The 27,781-nt window shown below is 45.8% G+C and overlaps 1 protein-coding gene across 2 annotated transcripts; it reads left to right on the top strand.

Annotated features, from left to right (window-relative positions):
* Positions 1–11,109, top strand: GEMIN4 (gem nuclear organelle associated protein 4). Of its 2 annotated transcripts, none has more exons than XM_083174063.1 (3): positions 1–136; positions 520–578; positions 7,473–11,109. In XM_083174063.1, the coding sequence occupies exons 2-3, from the start codon at positions 569–571 to the stop codon at positions 10,676–10,678; spliced, it is 3,216 nt and encodes a 1,071-aa protein (XP_083030189.1). In that variant the 5' UTR covers positions 1–136; positions 520–568; the 3' UTR covers positions 10,679–11,109. The 2 variants fall into 2 exon arrangements, with proteins under 2 accessions (XP_083030189.1, XP_083030188.1); XM_083174062.1 differs by lacking the exon at positions 1–136 and adding an exon at positions 144–375.
* Positions 11,110–27,781: the final 16,672 nt, after the last annotated feature.

Here is a 27,781-nt window from a genome sequence, read left to right as displayed (position 1 = left end):
GCGCCCCGATGACGCCTTAGAAACTAATTTTTTTCGTGTCTCTACCATAGGAGCCATTTTAGGGTCGATCACGCTGACTGAAAACCCAGCGCGATCTCCTGTAAGATGGCCACTTAAACGGCGAACGCTGAAAAAGGTGTAATTCTATTAGAAATAGCCGTTGTCTTCCGTAGCAGCAATCGGCGGTGTGTGTGCAGTGAGGCTGCATTGCTTGTGCTGCAGTGCTGCGGGACAGTACAGGGCTCCCCCCAGTGCCCGGACACGCTAGCCGGCTGCAGCGCAGTGTCTGCTTCTACAGAACCTGGCGTGGAGTGTGACACAGTGACAGTCACACACACGTGTTCTTACACTGGTGTACTATTGTGCATGCCGGAGGTTATTATTGCTATGTAGAGAATAATATAATCTATGTATACAAAAACTATTATTATATTAACATTTTAGTTACAATAATGTGCTGCTGAAATTATTTTTAAAGTACCATTAATTGCTAAATTGTTATATTTATATCTGTTGCAGGTTGGTGCTGGAATTATGCTCTAACAATTTTAGAACCTAGAGTACAATAATGGAATTTGGTAAGTTTCTTAAAGGCTTTATGCACAAATTGTAGTGTTCTCGGTTGTGTCCATAAACTTGTGATTAGTGTGGATTTTTATTTCTGATTATTTTGGGGTTAGGGAAAACTTCAGACCTAATGGCGCTCATACATCTGCAAGTAATTACAGCAGTTTCCCATTTTGCCAATAACGGAATATGTTGAAAAACCTCTAGTCAGTATTCTGACCCATAAATGATTAGAATCCGTGAGTGTGGGATATTTAACATGTAGGATTTTACCTAGGGTTGGCCATCATTGCAATTGCCATCTCTGTGCTTTTTGTACTAGATTGCATAGCAGTTTACACCATTCAGAAACATAGACTCTGGAGTTCTGACTCTTTTTCTTCTGTCAGCCCCCAAATTTTGATCCTTCTTGGCATTCAACACTGTGTGGAAATGCTCTGAAAGACCTATCCTAATATTTCTCCATGTCCCAAAAGACACTGCGGGAGTTGTGTGTTATAGAACATATTCTGCATATATTTTTCATTCAGTAGAAGTGTCCCCATTGGGGTCAGGGTGTTGTCATTGGCAACATCATGCTAAAGGTCCATACACATTTGGTGATTTTGCCAAGCATGTATGGATAGCGATGATGGGGAAAATCACTGGGTTGAAAAGCGCTCCATGCACACATACTGAGCATTTTTGCCTATCTTTATCGCTGTTTTTTTCTCCCAGGGGTGGAGGGCTTACCCATACTTGCCTACTTTTGAAAAGCAAAATGAGGGAGATTTTAGATGCTAGCAAAATGCACCGAGCGCAACGTCGCGCAACATTGAAGGGGTGTGTCATGTTTCAACCAAAGGGCGTACAAAGTGACACATATGGGCGTATCTATTTCCACCCAGGGGTGTGTCCTGCAGTGGCTGGTGAAAAAAAATATGAAGAGCCGCATACCACCAGAGCAAGTATGTATATGGACACACCCCCCCCCCCCCCCCCCCCCCCCGCCCCGTGAACCTGCAGGCTTTTAGAGCACATCTAGCTCTTGGGAATCCCATATGAGAGGCCACAATTCTGATCATCTGCAATTATGATTATGATATCCACATCTGATTGTGGAATTGTCAAGTCATCTGGGGTCACAATAGGTTTATCCCTTTAAATTATGACAATTTTAAATTATAAAGGTTCTGTGGCTGGCTGACTTTAAGCCTGCATTTCCCCTGGTTTCAATCATCCGCAGAACCTTTGTAATCCATGAGTGTCGTGGTTTGAAGGGAAAGTATGGTAAAGCCTAGGTCAAAGACTTGTGGCATAAACTGCGTAGGCTGGTGTTTCTTCATATAAGCACTGAAATGCTAAACCAATTCTAACTACCCTGCATATTCCTATGCAGTAGGGCAATAAACAGGTATATCCAGAAAACATGCAATTGGTCCACGAGGGGTGCGAGATGCAGTGCGTTGATACATAGCAGCAACGAGCCCAGAATTGTATTGACCCTTCAGAGTCTCCAGTTTGCAGATCTCTAGGATTGAATCTCCCCTGGGAAGATTTCATTCCAGTGGCGTAACTACAAAATTTGCTCCCCCAAGCCAAAACATTTCCTGTGCCCCCCCACATAGCATTCTGGTGAAACAAAACAGGGGTGTTTGTAGACCAGGGGTCTTCAACCCATGGCCCGCGGGCCACGAGTGGCCCGCGGAGCTGATCTCAGTAGCCCCCTGCCCGCCAGCCCGCCATGCACAGGATTTTTTTTTTTAAAGTAAAAGAAAACGCTGCTGAGGGAGGCAGCGTAATGGAGTCCCCCCGGGTGCCGCCTACCCGATTTCCATTGGCTGCAGGCAGGGCAGAGGAGTGGATCCAGCGCGGCTGAGGGAGGAGGAGGCATGTCTGGTCACGAGCTGGGGAGTTGGGACCCGGTGAAGCTGCGGGAGGAGGAGACGCAGCTGGCGGGAGCAGGGGACCCGGTGCTGGAACTGCAGGAGGAGGAGGCACAGCTGGCGGAGGGGACCCGGCGAAACTGCAGGAGGCGGCATGGATGGTGGAAGCTGGTGACCCGGCAAAGCTGCAGGATCAGGAGGTACAGCTGGCGGGAGCAGGGGACCTGGCAATGCTGCAGGCATTACTGGGGGCATTGTGTGTGGGGCATTGTGTGTGAGGGGCACTGCTGGGGCATTGTGTGTGAGGGGCACTGCTGGGGAATTGTGTGTGAGGGGCACTGCTGGGGCATTGTGTGTGAGGGGCACTGCTGGGGCATTGTGTGTGAGGGGCACTGCTGGGGCATCATATGTATAAGCAGGAGTACTGCTGGCATTATGGTCTGTGGCATAATGGGCATCAGTGTGGGGCATAATGTACAATGAGCATAATTTTTGTGTGGATTAATGTGTAATGGGCATCACGGTGTGCGGCATAATGTGCAATGTGTATTATGGATAAACAGTGTAACAGTGTATATTGATTTAAGTAGCCTTTTATTGTTTGGGTTCGATCTGTGAGGCGTACTAGGTCACTGTGTGGGCCTTCATGTTTATATGTCACTGTGCAGCCTTCAGTCAACTTAAGCGTGTGAGGACAACGACCATTCCTGCGGTAACCAATGTCTGGTCATGCAGTTTGCAAAAGAGGCGTCAGGTAATTGTTTTCCTGCTAGTTCACACTAGTTATAATTAGGCTACACCCCTTTTTTGGGAGCGCGCCTACGGCGCGTGCAATTTATTCAATATCAAATTATATATGGGGGGGGGGGGGCACAAATTTTACTATTTGCACTGGAACCCAAATTGACTGCTGATAACTATTTGGGTATGTGTGTGTGTGTGTGGGGGGGGGGGGGGTTATGTGCTGACTATGGGCGGCTGTGCCAACTATCTATGAAGGACTGTGCTGACGTTATAGGGGAGCTGTGATTCTATGAGGCTGTCCGAAATACCGCAGTAGAGTATAGTGGCCCTCGGGCTTCACTGGATTTTTTTAGGTGGCCCACGCTGTCTTAAAGGTTGAAGACCCCTGTTCTAGACTATATGGCTCCCAGTTTTAACAGTAGAAATGTGCCCCACATACAGATATTTTAAAAATAAAGAATGCACACATTTCAAAACGTACATGCGGCCTCGCTTCAAGGGGTACTGCCCTTTCCAAAAATACCGCACACTGCAATTCCCATTAACAATATGTCACCCATCGTAATGTCCCTTAAACAGTATGCTACACATCGCAATGTCCATTACACATCATGACACACTGTAATGCCCATTACACATTATGCCACACACCGCAATGGCCATTTCACAATATGTCACATTTATGAAACAATGATGGGTAAAAAAATTCTGTTTACACTGAAAAGCATATTTCTCATTCTTATCTATATTATCTAATACAAGGGGGTGTTGGCACAGCGCAGGGAAGCCTAGACTAAGGGTTAGTCACAGGGCAGTGAAAGCTGGACTATAGGGGCACAGGGAGGGCAGGGCTAGGGGGGCACAGGGCAGGGAAACCAGGGCTAGGGGGGCATACGCACAGAAAAGGGAAGGCAGGGCTAGGGGGCACAGGGCAAAGAAGGCAGGGCTAGGGGGGCACAGAGAAGGGAAGGCAGGGCTATGGAGCACAGGGAAGGCAGGGTTAGGGGCGCACAGAGAAGAGAAGGCAGCGCTAGGGGGCACAGGGCAGGGGGTGTTTGGCACAGCCCAGGGAAGCCTAGACTAAGGGTTAGTCACAGGGCAGTGAACGCTGGACTATAGGGGCACAGGGCAGGAAACCAGGGCTAGGGGGCACAGGGAAGGGAGGATAGGGCAAGGGGGGGCATAGAGCAGGGAAAGCAGGGCTAGGAGAGCACAGGGAAGGGCGGAAAGGACTAGGGGGGCACAGGAAAGGGAAGGCAGGGTTAGGGGGGCACAGAGAAGAGAAGGCAGGGCTAGGGTGCCCTGGGCAGGGAAGGCAGGACTAGGGGGGCACAGAGAAGAGAAGGCAGGGCTAGGGTGCCCTGGGCAGGGAAAGCAGGGCTAGGGGGGCACAGAGAAGAGAAGGCAGGGCTAGGGTGCCCTGGGCAGGGAAGGCAGGGCTAGGGGGGCACAGAGAAGAGAAGGCAGGGCTAGGGTGCCCTGGGCAGGGAAGGCAGGGCTAGGGGGGCACACGCACAGAGAAGGGAAGGCAGGGCTAGGGGAGCACAGGAAAGGGAGGAAAGAGCTAGGGGCACAGGGAAGGCAGGGTAAGGTCATACAGAGAAGAGAAGGCAGGGCTAGGGGGCACAGGGCAGGGAAGGCAGGGCTATGGGCCACAGGGCAGGGACGGCAGGGCTAGGGGGGCACAGAGAGGGGAAGGCAGGGCTATGGGCCACAGGGCAGGGAAGGCAGGTTAGGGGGGCACAGAGAAGAGAAGGCAGGCCGGGCTAGGGGGGCACAGAGAAGGGAAGGCAGGGCTATGGTCCACAGGGCAGGGAAGGCAGGGTTAGGGGGGCACAGAGAAGAGAAGGCAGGCCAGGCTAGGGGGGCACAAGGTATGGAAGGCAGGGCTAGGGGGGTACAGAGAAGGGAAGGCAGGGCTATGGGGGCACGGAGAAGGGAAGGCAGGGCTATGGGCCACAGGGCAGGGAAGGCAGGGTTAGGGGGGCACAGAGAAGAGAAGGCAGGCCGGGCTAGGGGGCACAGGGTATAGAAGGCAAGGCTAGGGGGGCAAAGTACAGGGAACGCTGGAGTAGTAAAGTAAGGCTGTAAGAAGGTATGGCGATGAAGTGCTAGTTCAGCCAACTTACTTATTTCTCATGTTGCCATGGGGGTTCCTCCTGCAGCAGAGATCATCAATGAGCCTGCAGGCACACACGGAGACACCTCCTCCCTGCTCCCAGTAGTGCTTTGCAGGAGGAGGGTCTCACACACAGACAGCAGCACTGCCTTATGGAGAGGCAGCTGAGCTCTCTCCTGCCACTACAATCTGCTGCTGTCTCTCCCCGGCGGTGTCTCACACAGGGAATAATCGCTAGTAACACACAGCTCCCTGATGCTGCTGTGCACTGCAGTGTGAGAAGGAAGTTCATCTCACACTGCACACAGCAGCATCAGGGAGCTGTGTCTTAGTAACGATCTTCCTGCCTCCTCCTCCCCCGGGACATGACAGCCCGACAGCCCCCCTGTTAAACTCACTGCTGGTCCCGGCTCCCGCTGCCACGCACAGTCACAGCTGCTCCTCTCCGCGCTGCCCCCCTACTCAGTGCGCTTCCTGGCTCCCGCTCACTCTGCTGCCGCTCGTTGAAGGCAGCTGCCGCACCACGGCTACCCACACAGCCCCGCGCGGTACCCGGCACAATCAATGATGTCGCGCACTAGGGCCCCGCCCCCGAAACATGACGCTCGCGCATGCGCAGTCCACTTTTGGGGGGGGAATGGGACAAAAAAACGGGAGGAACGGAGGGCTTTGCGGGAGAGCGGGAGGAGGATTGAAAAAACGGGAGACTCCCGCTAAATGCGGGAGGGTAGGCAAGTATGGGCTTACCATAGAAGGGCATGATGGAAAGCCATCCAACTCGTTGCTCATCTGCTGGTAATACCAGCAGATGAGTGGTCGGGCCAGCGATGAGGCAGGAGCACCTATCTGCATTCACTGCTTTTTGCTGCCCCGTGCACACTGAAAGCAGCTCAAATGCCTTAAGTGAGTTACATTTAGCTCAGTTGACCAGTGTGTATAAGCCTTAAGTTTCACCTACTGCCATCCACCTGCTTCACTTAAGCAGTTTACACCATTCAGAAACATTAGACTCTGGAGTTCTGACTCTTTTTCTTCTGTCAGCCCCCAAATTTTGATCCTTCTCGGCATTCAACACTGTGTGGAAATGCTCTGAAAGATCTATCCTAATATTTCTCCATGTCCCAAAAGACACTGCGGGAGCTGTGTTGTGTCCGGTAGAGAAGGCAGTGCTGCAGAGTGTCCGGCACATACTACTTAGGCTTAGCAACCATATCTCCGATGATATATGCTTGAATAAATATTCACATCAGACAATTGATGCAACATTGTGATGTACCATCGCATCTTATGGTTTCTACGGTGGCCAAAGTAGTGAAGCGAGGGCGGCAGAATTTGAATACAATTATTTAAAACAATGTGTGACTGAAACAGCTCTCAGCCAGTCAGAGGCCTCACATTCAGATGGCCGCTGATTGGCTAAGAGCTCTCAGCCAATCCGAGGGCCTCCCCAGTGTGTTAAACTGTTTCTTTCAAATTCTGCCGTTGCTGACCACCGCCGCTCGCCAGTGCTCCACTACTCCGACGTGTCCTCTTCCAGAACCCGATGTGGCATTACAGATGGCATGCAACATCGGGTGCTGGAAGAGGGCACTGTAGAAACCATAATATGCGATGGGAGCTGGGACATCATAATGTTGCCTACAATGCGTTACGCTATGCCGCTGCCGCCGCTCCTGGCGGCGGGTTCAGCTCCAGTGCGCCAGCAACAGCTGGGTTCGTATGTTTATGTCTTATGTCCTGTTTACATTTACTACTCCATAGAAGCCCTGTAGACATTGTGCTATAGTCTGCACTGTGTGTACAGTTCTCACAGGAGATGAGAGGGTGTCATATCAGCTGCCATGTGTACCCAGCTTTAGAGTGCAGTTAATATCTAAATAAGAAAATGGGCCTTTAATTAGAGGTGTTTTTTTTTTTTTTTCAGAGACCTGCAATATGTGCATTGTGGTTGTGGCAGGATGTAGTTTGAGCCAGCATAGTCCGTTGTGCCTATTCTCACTGGGACTTCATTTACTGACTGTTGCAAAAGCAATATGTGAACAAAAAACATTAATTTTATCAAGAAGTTGTAAATGCCATAAGTAAATTCATCCCATTTCTAACATGTGCCATTTCATAAATTATGGTAAAATAGATATTTTTCATGGATTAAATTGTGGCATGTTTCTTTTGTGCAGGAATTTGGAACGTATGTGAACAAACAGTGGTTCTTCAAGGAGCACTGCTGCTGGCTGAAAAGCTTACACTGCACAATACATTGCATGAGATTAAGAAGTCTGACTGGCCACTTATTGAAAAACCAATCACAGATGCTTTAAAAGAAATCAGCTCAGGTATTCAGCCTCAAAGCCACGAATGGAGGAAAAGAGCCATTGCCATTTTTTGGGCCAAAATCCTATCATGTCGCTCGCAACTGTCCCTGAACGACACTGACATTGAGAGGAAATGGAAAGAGGATACGTTCTTTCCAGTGGAAAACATGATACCAAATATAAATTACACTGTTCTCTTCGAATTGCTCAAAGCCACAAAAGCAGCGGATATATTTGCAGAACTGCTTTTGGCACTGCCAACAGAATTCTGGGTGGAAGAAGCATCCTTCATGTTAAGCCATGTTATTGATGAAACCTCTGTAGAGGATGTGACTTTCTTCTTGGATGTCTGGTGGGAGATAATGAAAAGTAATAAAAACAGGCCGGATGAGACTGTTACGACGTTTGTATCCGTTGCATGTCAGTACCTGTCACAGTCTAATGATGAAATGTGCCAGAGCTCTAAAAGATTTAAGCCTGACCCTGAGCAAGCACTTCTTCCGGCTGACAACATCCTTACCGTGTTTTTGGAGGGACTTCATAAAATCAGGCCGTGCATCGATGACAGCAAGCTGAAGTGCTACGCCATTGCAAACTTGGCAGACATGTTGTGTTCTTCCGCCTTTCTGGAGAAAGAGTCTGGCCATCTTCCCGTAAGACTGTATTTGGAGAAACTAGTTGCTGTCCTTTGTTTTTGTAAAGCTAGAGCCAAAGATCTTGGTCCCCAACGCAGCCTCACAGAAATGGTTAGGGAAGCAGACAGGATTGTACAAGGAGGTAGCACCGCTTCCAGGTTTAGGTTACTACGAGGAGCTCAACATTTTAGTTTAAATATTTTGAAAGAGCTGCTGCTTCACTGGGGAGAGGAGATGCACAATTATATGAATAACAACGTTGTGATTGGCTATGAATGTTACAGGATGAACGGAAGCCTTGCAGCCTTACATGAAAACCTGATTACATTAAAAGCCGCAGAGACTTTACCTGAGGAACAGAGAGGGAATGCGTCTGAATTGGCAGACTGTATAACCAACCTTCTGGAGAAAGCAGCCAATGTTCAGATAAAGTGCACATCAAATGATATCGATATGATGGCTGAAGTTACTATAAACATGATTGATGCTAAGATTGGCCGCTATGAGGAGCTGTGTGTAGTGTTTGCCTCAGAAATTTCTTGGGCCTTTTCTAATGACTGGTTAAATTGTCTCAAAAAGAACAAAGAGCTTTTTCGGGAACCAGAGCTTATATTTACTTTGCTGGAAACCACAGTTAAAGCGATGTCTGATCAAAACAATGTTAATATCAAACAAATACAAATGTGTTCAAATGTCATCCTGGATCTGTTTTGTGAACTTCCATTATCCCAGATAAATGAGGTGCTTATGAGAGTCTTTTCTACATGGGGAAAGAAAGGACTCTCTCATTGTATGATCGCTTTTACTGATCATTTCCAAGAGGAGCTCAACATGATGTTCAATCAAATTTCGGAAAATGTTCCAGATTACAAAGCTGTATCTAGAGTGGCCAGAATGGCTGTTTTGTACCCAGAGTATGTTGTAAGCAAAGCATGCCACTATGCTGTATCAAACCTTGGTGCTCACATTTTTTTAGCAAAGGTGTTGACTTCGCTTCCTGCTTTAAGCTTTAGGTGTTCCAATAGTGCAGAAACACCCATCTCCTTATTCTCTCAGTGCTTAATGGACAGCTGCTGGGGCAAGCTGTCCTCTGATAAAGAAGAGAGTCAGTTCTTATACATACTGGCTTATCTAATGGATTCTTCTGAAACTGTAGATGGTAATGCTGCCTTGTCCCTGCTACAGCCAGCAGAAGTAGTAAGGATCTTTGTTCTTCCGTATATATTAGATGAATGCATTAATGTAGAATTTTGCCTGCAAATTCTTCATAAGGCGTTAAATGTACAACATCTGCTGGATATCTCAGGAAAGCACTGGGTTCTGTCATGCTCACCGTTCCCACTCATTATGTCTCTTTGTAAGCTTCTCAATAGCTACAGTAGGTGCTGGCAGCATTCAGATCAACCACATTGCCTTACGCTGGGATCAAAACAGTTAATAATTGATATCCTTGCTGAGATCTGTACCGTTATCTCGCCAGAAGCTGAAGCTGAGAAAGAAACTTGGTGCAAATCGCTCTTCTGGCTACACAGAAAAATGGAGCATTTGGATTGGGTTGTACGTTTGAGACTAAAGCCCATATTTGGAAAACACTTCAAAAACGAAGTTCCCGCTTCTTTGTTTAATGTTTGCAAACTGTCAGGGAATGAGTGGACAGAACTTGACCTCCCGGAGTATGGTCCTGGCACGGGGCTTCTAGCTTGGATGGAATGTTGTTGTATCTCTGGAGAAATAAAGGATCAAATGCTTTCCCTTCTATGTGTCAACACAGAAGATCCTGATGAGGTCAATCTCTTCAGCAAGGGTTTTTTAGTGGCTATGGTACAAGTCCTGCCATGGTGTAGTTTAATGGAATGCAAGCTTCTCTGTCAGGTTGTGAGGAGTCTTCTTCAAAGACAACTTCTCCATGTGCCATACTCTCTGGAATATGTGCAGTATATGCCTCTCCTTAACCTTCGTCCTTTTGCTTACAACCTGCAGTTCTCTGTCCTCCTGCTCCGATGTTTCCAACTCCTCTGCAGCTCAAGCTGTTCTAACTGGCTTACCCTTGATGGACAAAAACATGTGGCTAGGCTTTATAGTGCCTGTATATCTGACACACTAGATGGTGTGAAACAACAGCTGGCAGACTGCAATTTACAACTATCCAAAGACAAAAAAGAAGCTGACTATGTCCAAGAGGTTTTATTCATTTATAGTCAAGTATTCTGCCATGTCCTCCACATAATAGCAATGATGCCAGAAAATACGTGTGAACCTCTGTTCTACTTGTCTTTGGAAATTCTCTCTCTGTGTGAGACACTGAGCGCTAATGACACTTCCAAGAACCGATTGCTCAGACAAGCCAACGAGAGACACTTCTTGAAGTCCATTACTGAGAATGTGAGCAATGAGCAACATCGGGCTACACTCATGCAGAAAATAAACAAACTTTAATAAGCCGTGTTTATAAACCTAGGAAAAGATTAGTTATACAGCGGAATGTCTTAGTGTTCTCTAAAATCCGCCATGAAAGGTAACGATTCATACACATGCGCAGTTTGTACTATAGTACGCCATAAATATAAAACATCAAAACCTCTGTGGTATGATGGCTATGGCTTATTAGAAAAATACGGTTATATTAGTCATACCAGCCTTGTAAAGAAGTTGTTGCTTGAACTATCTCGGTAAGACCGTAAACTGAACCATATTCTCCAGGAATATTGCTGTGAGTATAAATTTGTGACTTAAGAGAAATAAACATGTGTGCACACAGATACCGACAACTATTATGTTATAACCCTATAGTGCCCAAATGGACAGCATTTTATGAAAAATGTGTACTGTAGCTGCATCCCGTTTCTCAATAAAAAATGCAACATCTCCCCCTTTTTGCAGTTCTTTGAAGTTTGGTAAACATTTATCAAATTAAAAAAGAACACAAACAATTTATGGTATTGCAATTTACTATATTGAAGTGGTGTAGGTATATAGTAAGAGGGATTTGACACACATTGTTAGAATTTCTAGAACAAATTGATAGGCAGCTGTTAATTTTTTTTAAATGTCCTCTCCATTAGAGATTTTGATACAATTTATTTTGTATGCTAAAGGCGTGTACCAGTTAATTTTAGATTACAAATCAAAATACTGAAACTTCTTAACGTATTTGCAGTATTTTGAGAGTATTAACAGGGTCCACCAGTAAAAGGAGTGATGGGTCACTGTCTGACAATATAGGGTTTCAAAAATAAACACTTTTTGAAAACCGTTTTAATTAGAGCTCAACAAATTCCATGAACCCATATACTGAGGAACCTAGCAAATTTAATAACTACATTTTTTTATCTATGTTCTATAGCATGACTGGTATTTCAGAACTCTTTTTCGCAGAGCCTTGGAGTGTTTTATATAACATGTGCCTTACCCCTGTCATTTTATGCGGTCTTCCACTTTGTGGCTGAGTTACTGTTCTTAAACATTTCCACTTTCTAAAAATATCATCTACAGTTGACTGGTACTGGTCATTGAATCAACACCATTTTCTTCCGTTTTTTTGTCCTGAATATCTATTATAGTTGACATGGACACTGTCAAATTGTGCTGAGTGCAGCTTCTGGCACTGTGTCTTGCTGTGCTCGGTGCACTATTCTACTCTCCCACCACGGATGGTGGTAGGGTATGAAATTCTGCCTGTCGGCACGTCATCTCAGAAAAACCCAGAAAAATCTCATGTCAACCTTTTGACTAAAGCTTCTAAAAATGAAAAGAGGTGATGTTGCCCATATACCGACATCAGATTCTGAGTTTTTCATGATTCTTTTAATTAAAAAAAAAAACCTACTTGTTCATATTTTCCAATCCATGTCGGCATAGTTAGAGTATAATAGTGTGCTAAGCACAGTGAAGCACCGTGCCAAAGCATGGTGAGTGCAGCAAGCCATTCTAAGGGATGCTGTACACTTATACGGTGTCCATGCTAAGCTATAACGACATAAACACAAAAAATATGAAAACTCATTTCAAACCTTTGTCCCTGGCAACATTTTGACTAGGTACCCAGACTGGTAGTGGGGTGGGTGCTGCTCGGATGCGTGTGTTTGTATTGGCAGCAAAGCAGGTGCTGCTCACCTGCCTGTGTCCAGATTGAATGACTGCGTCGGCGCTGCTAAACTGTTGGTTTCTGGATTTACTGTGTGCGAGTGCTGCCCAGATGCATTTGTACAGATACGCAGCATGGCAGACACTGATCAGCTGCCGGTGTCCGGATTTGAGGCCACGCAGACGTTGCTCAGTTGATTGTGTCCTTGTTGGTGGTTGCTGTGTGATCCGTGGTGACTGATGTTCCTGATGGGATGTGGTCATTTGGTCTTCAGCATGATGGTCGACAGTCATTAGGTCTACAGTCATTGGGTCTAGGTCGACAGGTCATTAGTTCGACCGTGTCTAGATTGACATGGGGTTTTTCACAGTTTTTTGAGCCGATCTGTACCGACAGGCGGTATTTCATGCCCTGCCATCCACTAAGGCGTGGTGGGAGAATAAAATAGTGTGCCTGAAGCATTGCGAGGGAATGTGGTGCACTTTAAACTGTGTCCATGTCGACTGTGTTGACATTCGGGTATTTTTTTAAAAAAAAACCCATGTTGACCTTTCGACCTAGAAACATGTCGACCTAATGACTGTTGACAATCATGCTGTAGACCAAATGATCCCAACCTATTCCTGGCATGTCCACCCTGACTAGTGTGGAGACCTCGCAGAAGAGCTCAGACAGGCAGTGGAGCTAGATGGGAGTGGCAAGTCTTGTCTGCTTCTACGAAAGCCACCAGCTACTACTACTACTACAAGTGCTCAAGGGTCAGTTCACTATTCTTTCTCCTTAAATGGGACCCAGTACGGTACAGAGCAGATGTATTCCCTGACACATGGTGCTTGCAGTCTAACTCGGTCATACACATTTTTCTGCCAGTTTTTAATTTTTACATGTGAATGGTACCTAGGGAATTTATGCAAATAGCACCCAGCTAGCTGTATGTTGACCATCGATTGTCAGTGTTTCTTAACCATGGATAATAAGGGAGTTAACCCTTCTTTATTTGTTTTTCTGCCTCTTACTCCCTTTCAGTCTAATTTACCCCCTACTGCCTCCATACAGAAACCTCAGTTACCACAAGCCTCTCAATAACACCCTTCCTCTGCTCTTATCTCTCTCTCCCTGTCACCCACTGCCTCACCCTGACCACCTGTCATTTATTACTGCTCCCAGGCTTCCTCTCCAATTTACAATCTATTGCGACCGTTCACCCACTGTTCGTCCCATCACCCTCTACCTCCCCCTTTCACCTACTCTTCCACCCTCTGCCTTTTTTTCGGATTACCCTCTTCCTATTACTTTTTCCCTGTCACCCTCTGCTGCTTTGTCACCTCCTGCTTGTGTGCAAGAGACATCATTAAAAAATTTGGTACTCTTTACCTAGAACGGCCAATCGCGGGTGTCGGGGGTAAAAAATCGCGGTCATTGTATGCACATAAAAAAACGGGTGCGACGCGATGCCCGCGATTTTCCCATAGGGATCAATTTTAAAAGTCAGATTTGAATAGATTTTAGTGTTAAATGCCTCAATGCCCGCGATTTTTACATAGGAAACAATGTTAAATGGGCCACAGAGCCCTAATAGTCCCCCTGAAGTCTTAAATGGCCCCCACAATTTTTAACGCCACCCCACGATCAACGTGAACCCGAGGCGTGGCGAGCGCAGCGGTACACGTCCTCCGACCTTTTCATACCCCCACTATCCACGTCGGCGTGGAGTTGAGAATAGAATAGTGTGGCGAGCCTGAAGCGTGGCGAGCGGACGCGGATACCTTCACAGGTAAACACGTCCCTTCGCGGGCTTCACAGGTGTCCGCGTCGCCATGGACACCTGGGAAGCCCGCGAGGGGACGCGTATAACTGTGAAGGTATCCGCGTCCCCTCGCGGGGCTCGCTGCGCTCGCCACGCTTCGGGCTCGGTGGCTCGCTGCGCTCGCCACACTATTCTATTCTCAACTCCACGCAGACGTGGATAGTGGGGGTATGAAAAGGTCGGAGGACGCGTACCGCCGCCCCTCGCGGGCTCGCTGCACTCGCCACGCTTCGGGTTCACGTTGATCGTGGGGTGGCGTTAACAATTGTGGGGGCCATTTCAGACTTTAGGGTGACTATTTGGGCTCTGTGGCCCATTTAACATGGTTTCCTATCGAAAAATCGCGGGCATTGAACACTAAAATCGCGTCCAATCTGACTTTTAACATTGATCCCTATGGGAAATCGCGGGCATCGCATCGCACCCGTTTTTTAGTGCATACGATGGTCGCGATGGGCGCCGTTCTAGGTAAAGTGTACCAAAAATTTAATTATTCCTCCTTTATAAAATTTTAACAAATTGCATTTGTGTCCGGCAAATCCCATACACCAATTCTGGGAGCACGTTTGCATACAGCAGAGTAAATGGTCCATACATTGTTGTATGACTGTTGGCTTATGTGCCATAGCTAGGAAGAAACTGGAAGAATTGCCTGCTGGTGCAGGATAGTTATGTAATATGGTATGATAGCTATATGGGGCTCTACATTGTGTATTGGTATTTAGAGAGTGCGGATTGCATAGTAGCTCTTGGGAGTTGCAACTTGTCAGAAATGTCACTTGCCTGTTATAAGCCACGCATCTTCCTTGTGACTTCAGAGACAAAAAAAAGGCACGTGCTCTCTCGTTTGCAGTGTTCTGGTATATTCCTAATGGGTGCTGACTATCAAATGTACAGAGGAAGCTGTGTACATCTAAACACACCTAAATAGTGAAAATCGGGATCTGGGGCATCGCAGGTAAAAAAAATCGCGTCAGTCGCATCGCATGCGGGCTAAAAAATCGCATGCGATGCGACCGACGCGATGCCTGCAATTTCCCATAGGGAACAATGTAAAATGACTCAATTTACCCAAATCAACATAGGGAACAATGTTAAATGGGCCAGAGACCCCCCAAAAAAACCCTGACCAGTGAAATGGCCCCCCAAAAATAGTTAACGCCACCCCACGATCAACGTGAACCCGAAGCGTGGCGAGCGGCGGCGGTACGCGTCCTCCGACCTTTTCATACCCCCACTATCCACGTCGGCGTGGAGTTGAGAATAGATTAGTGTGGCGAGCGCAGCGAGCCACCGAGCCCGAAGCGTGGCGAGCGGACGCGGATACCTTCACAGGTAAACGCGTCCCTTCGCGGGCTTCACAGGTATCCGCGTCCCCTCGCGGGGCTCGCTGCACTCGCCACGCTTCGGGCTCGCCACACTAATCTATTCTCAACTCCACGCCGACGTGGATAGTGGGGGTATGAAAAGGTCGGAGGACGCGTACCGCCGCCCCTCGCGGGCTCGCTGCGCTCGTCGCGCTTCGGGTTCACGTTGATCGTGGGGTGGTGTAACTATTTTTGGGGGGCCATTTCACTGGTCAGGGGGGTTTTTGGGAGTCTCTGGCCCATTTAACATTGTTCCCTATGTTGATTTGGGTAAATTGAGGCATTTTACATTGTTTCCTATGGGAAATCGCGGGCATCGCGTCGGTACCATCTTATGCTTATTTATACGATGCGACCGACACGATTTTGCCTTTTTCAATGGGAAATCGCGGGCATCGCATCGGTCGCATCGTATACCATTAAAAATTACCCGCGATGCCCGCGATTGTGGCCGTGCTAGGAAACAAGTACCGCACAGATTTTGCCAATTAGATTGACCATAAATAGTTTGAGTTGATCATGGGCCTCCAACCCAAGGCAAGTGTTCCAAAGCACCCCGGGGTGCCTATCTTTACAGTCTAGGAACCGCTGATATAAATATTTCACTTTATCCCAGACCCAAGGTTACTGCTTATCAGAGATTATTGCTGTGTGACACACTGCAGCTAGTTATAAAGACTGACCAGAGCCTTATCAGTAACGGGTGTTAAGTGAATTTATGGGAAAAAAAATATATTCACTTCTAGTTATATAGTGCACACATACAATGCATTATTTTAAAGAGAATAAACTTTAATCATTGACCCTAAGCCCTGCCCATTGGAGCTTGCAGTCGATGCAAACTACCGACACTAGGGTTAATTGAAAGTAGAAGTTAATAAACCTACTAGTATGTAATTTATGAGCATAACCTGGAGTACTTGGAGGCAACCCATGCAAACCCAGGAGGACATATAAGCTTCACCCAGCTAGAGCCCTGATTGGAATCGAGCCAATGATCCCAGGGATGTTTCACCAAAGCTAGCCATTGCCCCACGGAGCTGCCCCAACATTCAAAAGAATTATTATGCAGCAGATTCTGCTCTCTCTATATGAATAGGGAAAACATGAACTTTGTTACTTAGGAGACGCTGATTCCACTTCCACATCACAAATCTAGGTTAGACCATAATGGCCTTTATACACAGTGCGACCCAGTTTTAACCCGGGTTGAATTGTTTGGGACGCTCGACCCTGGTTGTTTACACTGCACCAAGACACAGGTCCACACGGCAATAACCTTGGTTATATGTGCGATGTGCATGAGGAATGAGAACTTCCATATCAAAGACCATTTCAAGCAGTAGTATACTGGATGGTTTGTAACCATTAGCTTGTTCAAACATAAATCTCTTTGGGTGCTTTGGACCAATGAGCTCTTTGGCCAGGATGTAGCATCAATATTCAGGAGTAAATTTGCATTGTTATGTCTTCAGTTTGCAAAACAAAGAAACCCAATAATAATTATAGCCTTATTGTAAGTATAACATTCAGAACAAGTTTTTCAAGTTTTAAAATTGTAACATTACGACACAAAAGATCTTATTCTTACACGAGTTATACTTAACCCCTTTCTAGCTTAGAGGTTACTCACCCCATGGACTGAGCACATTTGTCAACTTTTGTACTTAATTGCTTCATCCATCCTAACGATATGATTTATGTTTTTCTTTATATAAGGAGAATGCAAGTGGGCTAGAATGTATCCAATTGTGTCAAGCATGGTATTTTTTTTTTTTTTTTAAAGCTGCAGAGCTTATAGCTAGTACAAGGTTCATACTCCACTTACTGGTGCATCTACATTTCGGAAGAAACCGCATTAAGCAAATTGCAAGAGATCCTGCGTCGAAAAAGCATGAAGATCTACTAACCACTGTCCCATCCCTGACTGTGAGCTCATTGCCAGGGTGGTGACATGCTTGTTGCCATGGGGGGTCACACGATTTTGCCAGGGGTTAGATGCTAACAGTGCGCCATTGCTATCAGAATCCAGCACTTCCTCTGTATGTGCTGTGTTCCCCTGACTGGGAGAATCTGAAAAGACCCGGCAGCACCATCTCCCCCTCGATCGCTTGGGCTGCGGTGCAATTGTTATGCCACTGGGGTATGGTGTCACAATTGACCACCCATTTTATGCCTTACTTTCAAATTCTCTCTCAGTTCGTTCACCTCCACCTTTTTAGAATAAGCTGTTTTCTTACAGAAATTATACCACGCACCTGCTGTAGAGCTCTACAGAACCTCACAAATCAATAATTTAGTTATTGGGATTTGTTTATCTATTATTATGCCCTGTTTTGAAAAAGGAGGAGGTATGTGTGCAGCCTCCTCCTGCCGGCCCCCTCCTCTCTGCTGGGAGTAGCAGGGTCTGAGCACTAGAGCGCTCAGACCCTACTGCACTTGCGCAGATCTCCAGGAAATGGCACGGAAGCCATTATTCTGGAGATTTCCACACTAGCAGCAGTGTGGAGGCTGAGCACTAGAACGTTCAGACTCCATTGTACATGCGCAGATCGCCAGGAAAAAGGCACAACACCCATTTTTCCATCAATTTCTGCAGGGCTGCTGCCTCTGTCTCTGGACTCCGGAGGGTAAGAATTTAAAAAATGGGAGCAATGTGTGTGGTGTGGCCCCTCTGGGCCTCATGGGCCCATGTACACTGTGCACACTGCACCCATTATAAATATGCCACTGGTCTGAACACATTTATGTGGTCTTCAGCAGTATAATGACAACATAAAATCTGTTATATTACAAATGAGATTAGATTCATGACATTTTAAAACTGGATGTTTAATTTAACAATCTGTATTTATATGTAAAACAGGTATTAAAAATGGTGCTTCGTACTAATTAGCAGTAATTGTAATATTTTATTGATAACCTTAGAATACTTTTGTTCAAGACAGAGTAAAGCAAACACACCAAAAAAAGCTCTACAATAGGTTAACTCAGCCCCCTTTATCAAATGTTTATTAATTGCATAAGCTTCTTAGGATATTGTCATTTCTGTGCTGCAATTTAGAATGCAATAGTGAGCATGACCTCTTTTTCTATGTGATGCCTGTCGCATGTACTGTAAACATCTATATACCCACCAATAGGAAGGCACAATTACAGTGAGGCAAATGTATTTAGACAGCCACCTATTGTGCAAGTTGACCTGCTTAAAAAGATGTAATTTCCATCATAGGTACACTTCAACTATGAGACAGAATGTGAGGGAAAAAACAGGAAATCACATTATATGATTTTTAAAGATTTATTTGTATATTAAAATAAATTGGACACCTACTAACCAGCAAGATTTCTGGCTCTCACAGACCCATTACTACTACTTCAAGAAGCTCTTGTATCCTCCACTCATTACCTGTATTAATGGCGCCTGGTTGAACTGGTTATCTGTATAAAAGACACCTGTCCACACCCTCAATCAGTCAGACTGCAACCTCTCCACCATGGCCAAGACCAGAGAGCTGTCTAAGGACAACGGGGACAAAATTGTAGAGCTGCACAAGGCTGGGTTGAGCTACTTGACAATATGCAAGCAGCTTGGTGAGAAGAGATCAACTGTTGGCGCAATTATTAAAAAAATTGAAGAAATACAAGATCCCTGACAATCTCCCTCGACCCGGGCTCTATGCAAGATCTCACCCCGTGGGGTATCCATGTTCTTGAGAACGGTGAGTAAATAGCCCAGAACTACACATGGGGACCTGGTCAATGACCTCAAGAGCTGGGACCACAGTCACAGAGGTTACCATTAGTAACACACTACGTTGTCATGGATTTAAATCGTGCAGTGCCTGAAAGGTCCCCCGGCTTAAGCCAGCACATATCCAAGCCCATCTGAAGTTTGCCAGTGACCATCTGGAGGCGGATTGGGAGAATGTCATGTGGTTAGATGAGAGTAAAATAGAACATTTTGGTATAAACTCCCACGCCGTGTTTGGAGGGAGAAGAATGATGAGTGGCATCCCAAAAACACCATACCCACTGTGAAGCATGGGGGTGGAAATATCATGCTTTGGGGCTGATTTTCTGCAAAGGGGACAGGACGTCTGATCCATATTAAGGAGAGGATGATTGGGGCCATGTATTGTGAAATTTTGGCCAAAAACCTCCTTCCCTCAGTAAGAGCATTGCAGATGGAACCGGCTGGGTCTTCCAGCATGACAATGACCCCAAACACACTGCCTGGGAAACTAAGGAGTGGCTCCGAAAGAAGCATTTCAAGGTCCTGGAGTGGCCTAGCCAGTCCCCAGACCTCAACCTAATTGAAAATCTGTTGAGGGAGTTGAAAGTCCATGTTGTCCGGCGACAGCCCCAAAACATGACCGTTCTAAAGAAGATCTGCATGGAAGAGTGGGCCAGAATTCCTGCTACAGTGTGTGCAAACCTGGTCAAGAACTACAGGAAATGTTTGACCTCTGTAATTGTGAACCAAGGTTATATTACAAAGTATTGAGTTTAACTTTTTGATTGACCAAATATTTTTTTTCTGCAAGAATATACAAATAAATTTGTTTAAAAATCATACAATGTGATTTCCTGTTTTTTGTTTTTTCCCTTGGCCTTTTGTCTCTCACAGTTGAAGTGTACCTATGATGGAAATTACAGACCCCTCAACTTTTTAAGTAGGTCAACTTGCATTGTATGCCAAAATAAACTGCGACAGAAGTTTCTGTTAAGCTCAGTGCTGGCCATAAATATTTGCTGTTCATCTTTCAGGTAATCCACAGCAGCTGCTGTTGACAGGTGATTTTGAACAGTCCAAATAATGTGTTTGTAATATACTCTGTTGCCTGTTAAAACATAGTTCAACTGGGAGAAAAATAAATTGTACGTTGTTCTTAAAAATGCATTTATTGTTTCTGAACAATGGAAAAGTAAGTAGTGATACATTAGTGCAAACTGCTTAGCATTTATCTTAACTGTAACAAAACAACTAATAAAACATAACAGTGGAATGACATATTTTAGTATTATCCTAACACTGACAACATTAATAGAGCTTCAGTGAGTTAAGTAGATCAAAATGAGTAATTTTCCTATTAAACAACTGATTTGTTTGAATCATTTTTAAAATGGAACATTTGTATGATTTTACAGTACTATAAAATGTGTTTGAATGAATTATTAAGTTATGTAAACCACATTCTGAGTAGAATACATGATTAGTTACATTGTTATAATCAGACTTAAGGCCCATACACACTGAGCAAATTTGAGCAGAAAGCAGCTCACTTCTACTGCATCAACCCTGGATACCGCCACACATCTACTAGTATTAGCAGCTGAGCGAAAACCGCTTGGATGGGCAAAAATTATTTTCAGCCCAGCAATTTTCCCTATCATCGCTCTGCATACATACTGGGTAAAATGCCCAGTGTGTATGCACCTTTAATTTGACTTAAGAAAAGTCCATGCCGGAGGTGTCCTTGCGATCACAGCCAGCAATTGCTAGCCATCGCTAGCTGTTCTCAAGTTGATTGACAGGTGCCGGGTGTTTGGGGGCAGAACGCCTGCATTTTTCTGGGAGTGCCCTGGCAAACGCAGGGATTGCCGGGTGTTTGAAGGAGGGCTGCTGATATCCATAGCAGCTTCCTTCTCTCCGCGGCCTTCGCAGCGCCAAGTGAGTCTAAACTTACTCGGTGGCTGCGGACAGGGGTAATCCATTTGTTGGTGGTTATGAATGAATTCCCCCTGTATACACAGCTGCGAACATACTCTCAGCCGTGGTGCACAGGATCAGGGAGACACCGTGGCGGGGCGGCATTTACCTGATTGCTGGTCTCCGTACATTCGCAGTCCAGTGATCAGGTTTGAATCAGGCCCATTGTTTTTGTGTGGTTTTTTTATTTATTTTATTTAAATATGCATTGGAAACAACTTCTCCTTTAACGTTACAAATTAGCATCTAGGTTTGTCTACATGACCTGGTCTAACATAGTGTTTGGAATTTAAGAATATAAAGTGGTTAGATTAAAATGTCTACACCTTAAAGACATTAGTGGTTTGCATGGAAGTTTACAATAGCCATAATTAGCCATAAGCAACAGCTGTGGTGCAGCAGCGGCAACACCCACAAAGCCCTGCCCTTTATGTGGTGGTATCGCTTACACACCCCTAGCTACAGCCGTGTGTGTGTATTGTTAGATATATATTATGCCATAAAACTCACACCAGCTCTATGGCAGTTGTAGATCTTCTGAGTATGGCTTCCAATGTGAATAATGGAGCATTTGAGTACGAAAACACTTCAGCGACACACCCATGACGTGCCCATGAAACAGACCATTTTTGCACTTATTACTAGCCATCTCCCAGTCAAAACCCTGGAATGTTCTGTACTTCCCAAAACCGTTCTGATACCAGCCTCTCCATCTTAGCTGTGCCTTTGTGTGTGCACACAGGATGCACCGTACGAGTTTTCAGTAACTCGTACGGGCTCCATAGCATGAAAATGTAAAGTTCTGTTAACATACGTGCCTTTGTGTGTGACACAGAATCAGGATTACAGTGTGCTTATAAAGTGCTAAAGGTGCCCATACATGGTACAATTATTGTATACAAATTGGACTAGATCACATCGCATCGGTTTTGCGATGCAATGAGATGAGATCTAGTACAAAAAGTATATGCAGCACAAACTTTTTGTGCAATGTTTCCAATTGATTTGCTTTAGTACAACTGTGCTTTCTGACCTCATCTTATATTTGATATACAATACAATACATGTCAGAATGTGGTTATAGCTTCTGCTGTTTTCCATCGTGCTTTTTTTTTTTTTTTAGACCAATGCATTTAAAAATAATAACACTGTAAATAGCTCAGTGTAAGGCTAAAAGTACCTCTTGTAAAACAGGAAAGTGGGATTAATAGACCAGTTAGCTACATATTTTCATGGCTTGGTCCCATATACGTGTTTCACTATGGACAAACACTATGCCATTTAAAAACTGCAGCTGGATCACCAAAGCTAGTCAGAGCTGCATCATCCAGTAGACTCACTGATTGCTGTAACAGCAAGGGAGAAACCATCCCACTCCAGTATATTCCCTAGGACCACATGAGTTCTTAATCCGTATTGGTTCTAGATGCCAATGTAAAGTATAAACAGTATGCAAGCAAGCCATATAATATCCCTTTTAAAATAAATTATATTATGTCATTTTACATTCTAAAATATATATGTAAAAGGGGTTCAGTATGATTTCCCAACATTTAAAATACCGACGGTAAAAAAAATAAAAAGATTGACAAGCACTGACAGACAGTCAAATTACCGCAATGTTGGACATTCCTTATGAACACATGGTCCAAATACTGACATTGAAAATGTGGGTATGTCCAAAAGTCAACATGTTTTGATTTTTTTTGGGTGTCTATGTTGACATAGATCAACATGGACACCATATAAGTATAGCGCGTCCCCTCCCATGGCTCATTGCGCTCGGCACACTATTATAATCTAACTCTATGCCCACTTGGATCGTGAAGTATGAACAAGTTGGTTTCAAAGAAAGAATAATGGGTACTTGTGTATTATCACGGCGCCCATCGCATCGCATACCACTAAATAGGGTATGCGATGCGATTTTCGTGTGAAAAAGCCAAAATGTACAATTAAATATCGCATGCCAGCAAATGGCATGTGATGCGATCACATGCAATTTTTAATTGTACAAGCACCCTGATGGTGTTAAATGCCCCCAGAATGTTAAATGCCCCCCCTTTGTCAACGCGACCCCCACTATCAACGACAACCCGAAGCGGGCTCGGTGGCTCCCTGCGCTTGCCACACTATCTAAAATCAACTCCATGCCGACGTGGATAGTGGGGGTATGAAAAGGTCGGAGGACGCGTGCCGCCGCGCTCGCCACACTTCGGGTTGGCGTTGATGGTGGGGGTGCATTTATCATTGTAAGCACCCATCAGGGTGCTTGTACAATAAAAAATCGCATCGCATGCCATGTGATGTACTAAGATCAACATTGTGGGCACCGTGATAATACACAAGTACCGAATAATGAATAACTGATGTCGGCATTTTGATCATGTCGGCAAAATGAATGTCAGCATTTTGAACATGTTGGTATTTTGACCATCAGTATTATGACTGTCGGTAAATTGACTGGGTACACAGTAAATGACTCTGAAAACTATATAATGTTTATCATTATTTCCCTTGAACTTGAATAAAGTGCGCATACACTGAGCGATTTTATAAACAATATCATCAGTGGCCACATCCAGAAGTACAGCTGTCGTTGAAAATATCCTCAGATTGAGCTGCATGTACAGACGACAGAGCATGTCACTAACGACCTGCGGTAGCGAAAATAGTGAACGATATAGGGCCTGATGACAGGGCTGCAAATTTGTAGCCCTGGTGATTATTGGACGACCGCTCATGTGCACGGTCCACAGTGAGCATGCGCACGCCTTCCAGTCGCACAAAGCCAGCGATGGCTAGCATTTACTGGCCATTGACAATGTGATTGACAGCCGGCCTCCGTTTGTAACCAGAAAATGAGGGTGGTGTCTGGCCGTTGGGTGGGAAGGCCGCTGATGTCAGCAATTAAAAAAAAAAAGTCTTGACATATGGCAACTTGCCTGTTAAGGTTAGGACTGTGCTAATAGGTATACATAGGAATGACCGTAAGAGACAGGGGTGTGCTTTCACTACATATTGCACAATAGGGTGCATCATTACCTTACAGCTGGGGTAGCCAACCCTAGTCCTCGAGAGCTACCAACAGTGCATTGTTTCTGCATAAGATAAATTAATGGAGTAAATGCATTCTGATTAAGGGCCTAATTCAAAATGCTAAATATTGCTGGCACATCACTAAAGTGCGAGTGCTTCGCTAAACAGAGAATCACTCCCACAGTACTGACTGTGCAGCCTAGCTACAAATCCAGGCCATGTTTACAGTTGCAGTAGCTGTGTGTGTGATGTCATGCAGTCACCGTCCGTAGCACTGCCGCTTGCGTTGTCTGGACCACTCCCACAAAATACTTGGTCCACCCCCATGGTCTGTCGCCGCTATCTGTCGCAAGCGCAGATCACCAAAAATCACTGAATAGGAATTTTCAGACGTCTGTGGGGCATACTGAATAAGCCACTAACATATATCAATTCAGATTATATATGGTAATTATACCCTTGTTTTGAAATTTGTACAGTTTAGGCCTGGGGTAGCCAACCCTAGTCCTCGAGAGCTACCAACAGTGCATGTTTTGCAGGTCTCCTCACAGAATCACAAGTGAGCTAATTAACTCCATCTGTGTATCTTTTAAAATGTGTCAGTGATTAATGAGTGCAGCTGTGCAGCAGCTAGGTTGTCTGAAAAATGTGAACTGTTGGTAGCTCTCGAGGGCTAGGGTTGGCTACCACTGCCTTACACCATGGGTCTTTAAACTGCGGCCCTCCAGATGTTGTGAAACTACAAATCCCAGCATGCCTTGCCACAGTTTTGCTATAAGGGAGTGTTAAAACTGTGGCAAGGCATGCTGGGATTTGTAGTTTCACAACATCTGGAGGGCCGCAGTTTGAAGACCCATGTCTTACACCCATTCACCACAAGCTAACCATATTAACTGATGTAATGGCACATTAGTACAATATCACCTAGAAATATACTATTGTGTATAGAATCAATACCAAAATACATTCACCAATGATACATTTCCATACCTCCCAACAGTCCCTATTTTAGCGGGACAGTCCCGATTATTAGGACCTGTCCCACCCGCGGGCGGCAGTGTCCCGCGGTGAGGGGGGGGGGGCTGTTGGGAGTCCCCCCTGTCTGCTGCTAAGCCAGGGGGAATAAACGCTGTGGCAAAATGGGGGCGTGGCCTCGCGGGGGGGGGGGGGGAGCCGCGAGTATAGACCACCCCCCCTGAAATTTCCGGCGCATCAGCAGTGTCCCGGGTCCGGGGACAAGAAAGTTGGGAGGTATGCATTTCCCAACTCAGAACACAACATAGAGCATTGGGAACATAAGTATGTTACCAAACCATTAATGGACACATCGCAGTCATAGGCGTGCGCACGGGGGGTGCCAGGGGTGCACAGGCACCTCCTAATGACCGGCACCCCCCCTCACAATTGCACGCAAAATGTATTATGCTAATGTAAATGACCACAGACAGATCTCCAGACAGACACATGCCGGGCGACAGGCTTAAAGTGCGCATAAAGCTCCAGCCTCGGGGGTGTGGCATGGCTGGCAAACTGTGAAGCCGCAGTGGAGGAGCTCCCGGGCCCATACCCTTGTCCTGTGGAACTTTACCCTCTCCAGGGGCTACTACTCTCGTCCCGATGCCTCACCCAAATCCCTCCCTCTAAGCAGCCACCTCTGACGCTTGCCGCAGAGCCGGGAGACCATTTACCCGGTTGCGGCCTACCTCCTTATAGGAGCCAGGGCCTCGATTTCTCCGCCTGGCCGGCCACTGAGCTCCGTGGCGGCTCCCGACGGCGTTTCATCGCTGCATCGCTCGCGCAGCCTTGGAGGACCCCACCTGCTGTGCAATCACTTTGGGGAAGCCCCTCTCCTTCCTCCTGACAGATGACGGCCACCTTGGTGATCCCTCGCCATCTCTTCCATTCCTACACCTCAGCAGCCATTGGAAGTCCCCTGCTTTAAAGCTCCAGCCTTCAGAGTCCGCACCTGTCACCCACCCACCCACTGGCAGTGCCAGTCAAGAGTGCACAGCAGGCAGCAGTAGTGAACACAGTGCCGGTGCTGCATTTTCACTGGGCTGGCAGCTGTCATCGCAAACCTGTAATCCTCCATAGCAACAAGCATGAAATCCCCTTGGCAGAGCATGTTATCACCTGCACAAACAAGCATGCAATCCCCTGTGGCAATGAGCATGAAACCCCCTCGGCATCAAACATACAGCGCTTGGCATTGAGAAAGAATATCCTAGCAATGAGCATGTGGGTAAGTGGCACTTATTATGGCATAATATGTATTGGGCATCACCGGAGTGTGGCGTCATGTGTAATGGGCATTATGGTGTGTGGCGTTATGTGTAATGGGCATTATGGTGTGTGGCGTTATGTGTAATGGGCATTATGGTGTGTGGCGTTATGTGTAATGGGCATTAGTGTGTGGTGTCATGTGTAATGGGCATTATGGTGTGTGGCGTCATTTGTAATGGGCATTATGGTGTGTGGCGTAATGGGCAATACAGTGTACATTTTTGCAGCAGGCACTGTCCCTATTTCTGGTGTATGGAATGATTAATTATGAAGCCCATATTCATAAATAAGTCAGCTATTTAGTTTACATTTATGCCCAGTAGGCAGTGATAGACACGCCCAGTAGGCGGTGATGACACGCCCCCTCCAGTGGTGCACCCCCTAACAAAATGGGCTGCGCACGCCTATGATCGCAGTGACAGGTGCCCAATAAACTACCTGGTGTTAAACCTATTGTAATTTAAGAACTAAATCAGGAAGTTATTATCACCAGGAAAGACCTATCAGTACTGTAATCATATGAGCATTTTAGAATGCCAGACCTGGATTCAGCATTCAAGGTGGAATAATTATAAAGTCACACCAGCACTACCCATTCACTTATGCTGTTATGCTGTCTGTGCATGACCTTACTTTAGAATGCAGTACTTTCTTTATTAAAAGATGCAGGCATTCTAAAAACTCCATCTTGCATTGTCCTGTAGTAATATTGTAAAGCAGCCAGGTGGGTTATTCTTACCAGTTGTTTTATATATAACGCACACATATTTCTTTACAGAGAATATTTGAACATTCACATCAGTCCCTGCCCCAGTGGAGCTTACAATCTACATTACCTACCACATTTACACGCACACACATTCATTCTAGGGTTAATTTTTTAACCTACCAGTATATTTTTGGAGTGTGGGAGGAAACCCCAGCACCCAGAGGAAACCAACGCAAAGCAAGGGGTGATCATACAAACTCTGCACAGTTAGGGCCATGGTGGGAATTGAACCCATGACCTCAGTGCTGTGAGGCAGTAATAAGAAATCCACAATAAATAGTCTGTTATCAGGTGCGTACACCCATTTACACAGTGAATCTGGTATAAATTCGGGTCTCCGTCTCCCCCCCCCCCTCGCCGCGTGATAGCACCAACCAGACACTGCTGCTCCCCCCGCCCCGTGACAGTAGCAGTGTCTCCTTTTCATAGCTGATGAAAAGGAGACACTGAGCAATATGATTGCTGACAATATATTGC

Source organism: Crinia signifera, chromosome 2 (genome assembly GCF_055691185.1).
Source record: "Crinia signifera chromosome 2, ASM5569118v1, whole genome shotgun sequence".
NCBI lineage: Eukaryota > Metazoa > Chordata > Amphibia > Anura > Myobatrachidae > Crinia > Crinia signifera.
This window is presented reverse-complemented; position numbering and strand designations above follow the sequence as displayed.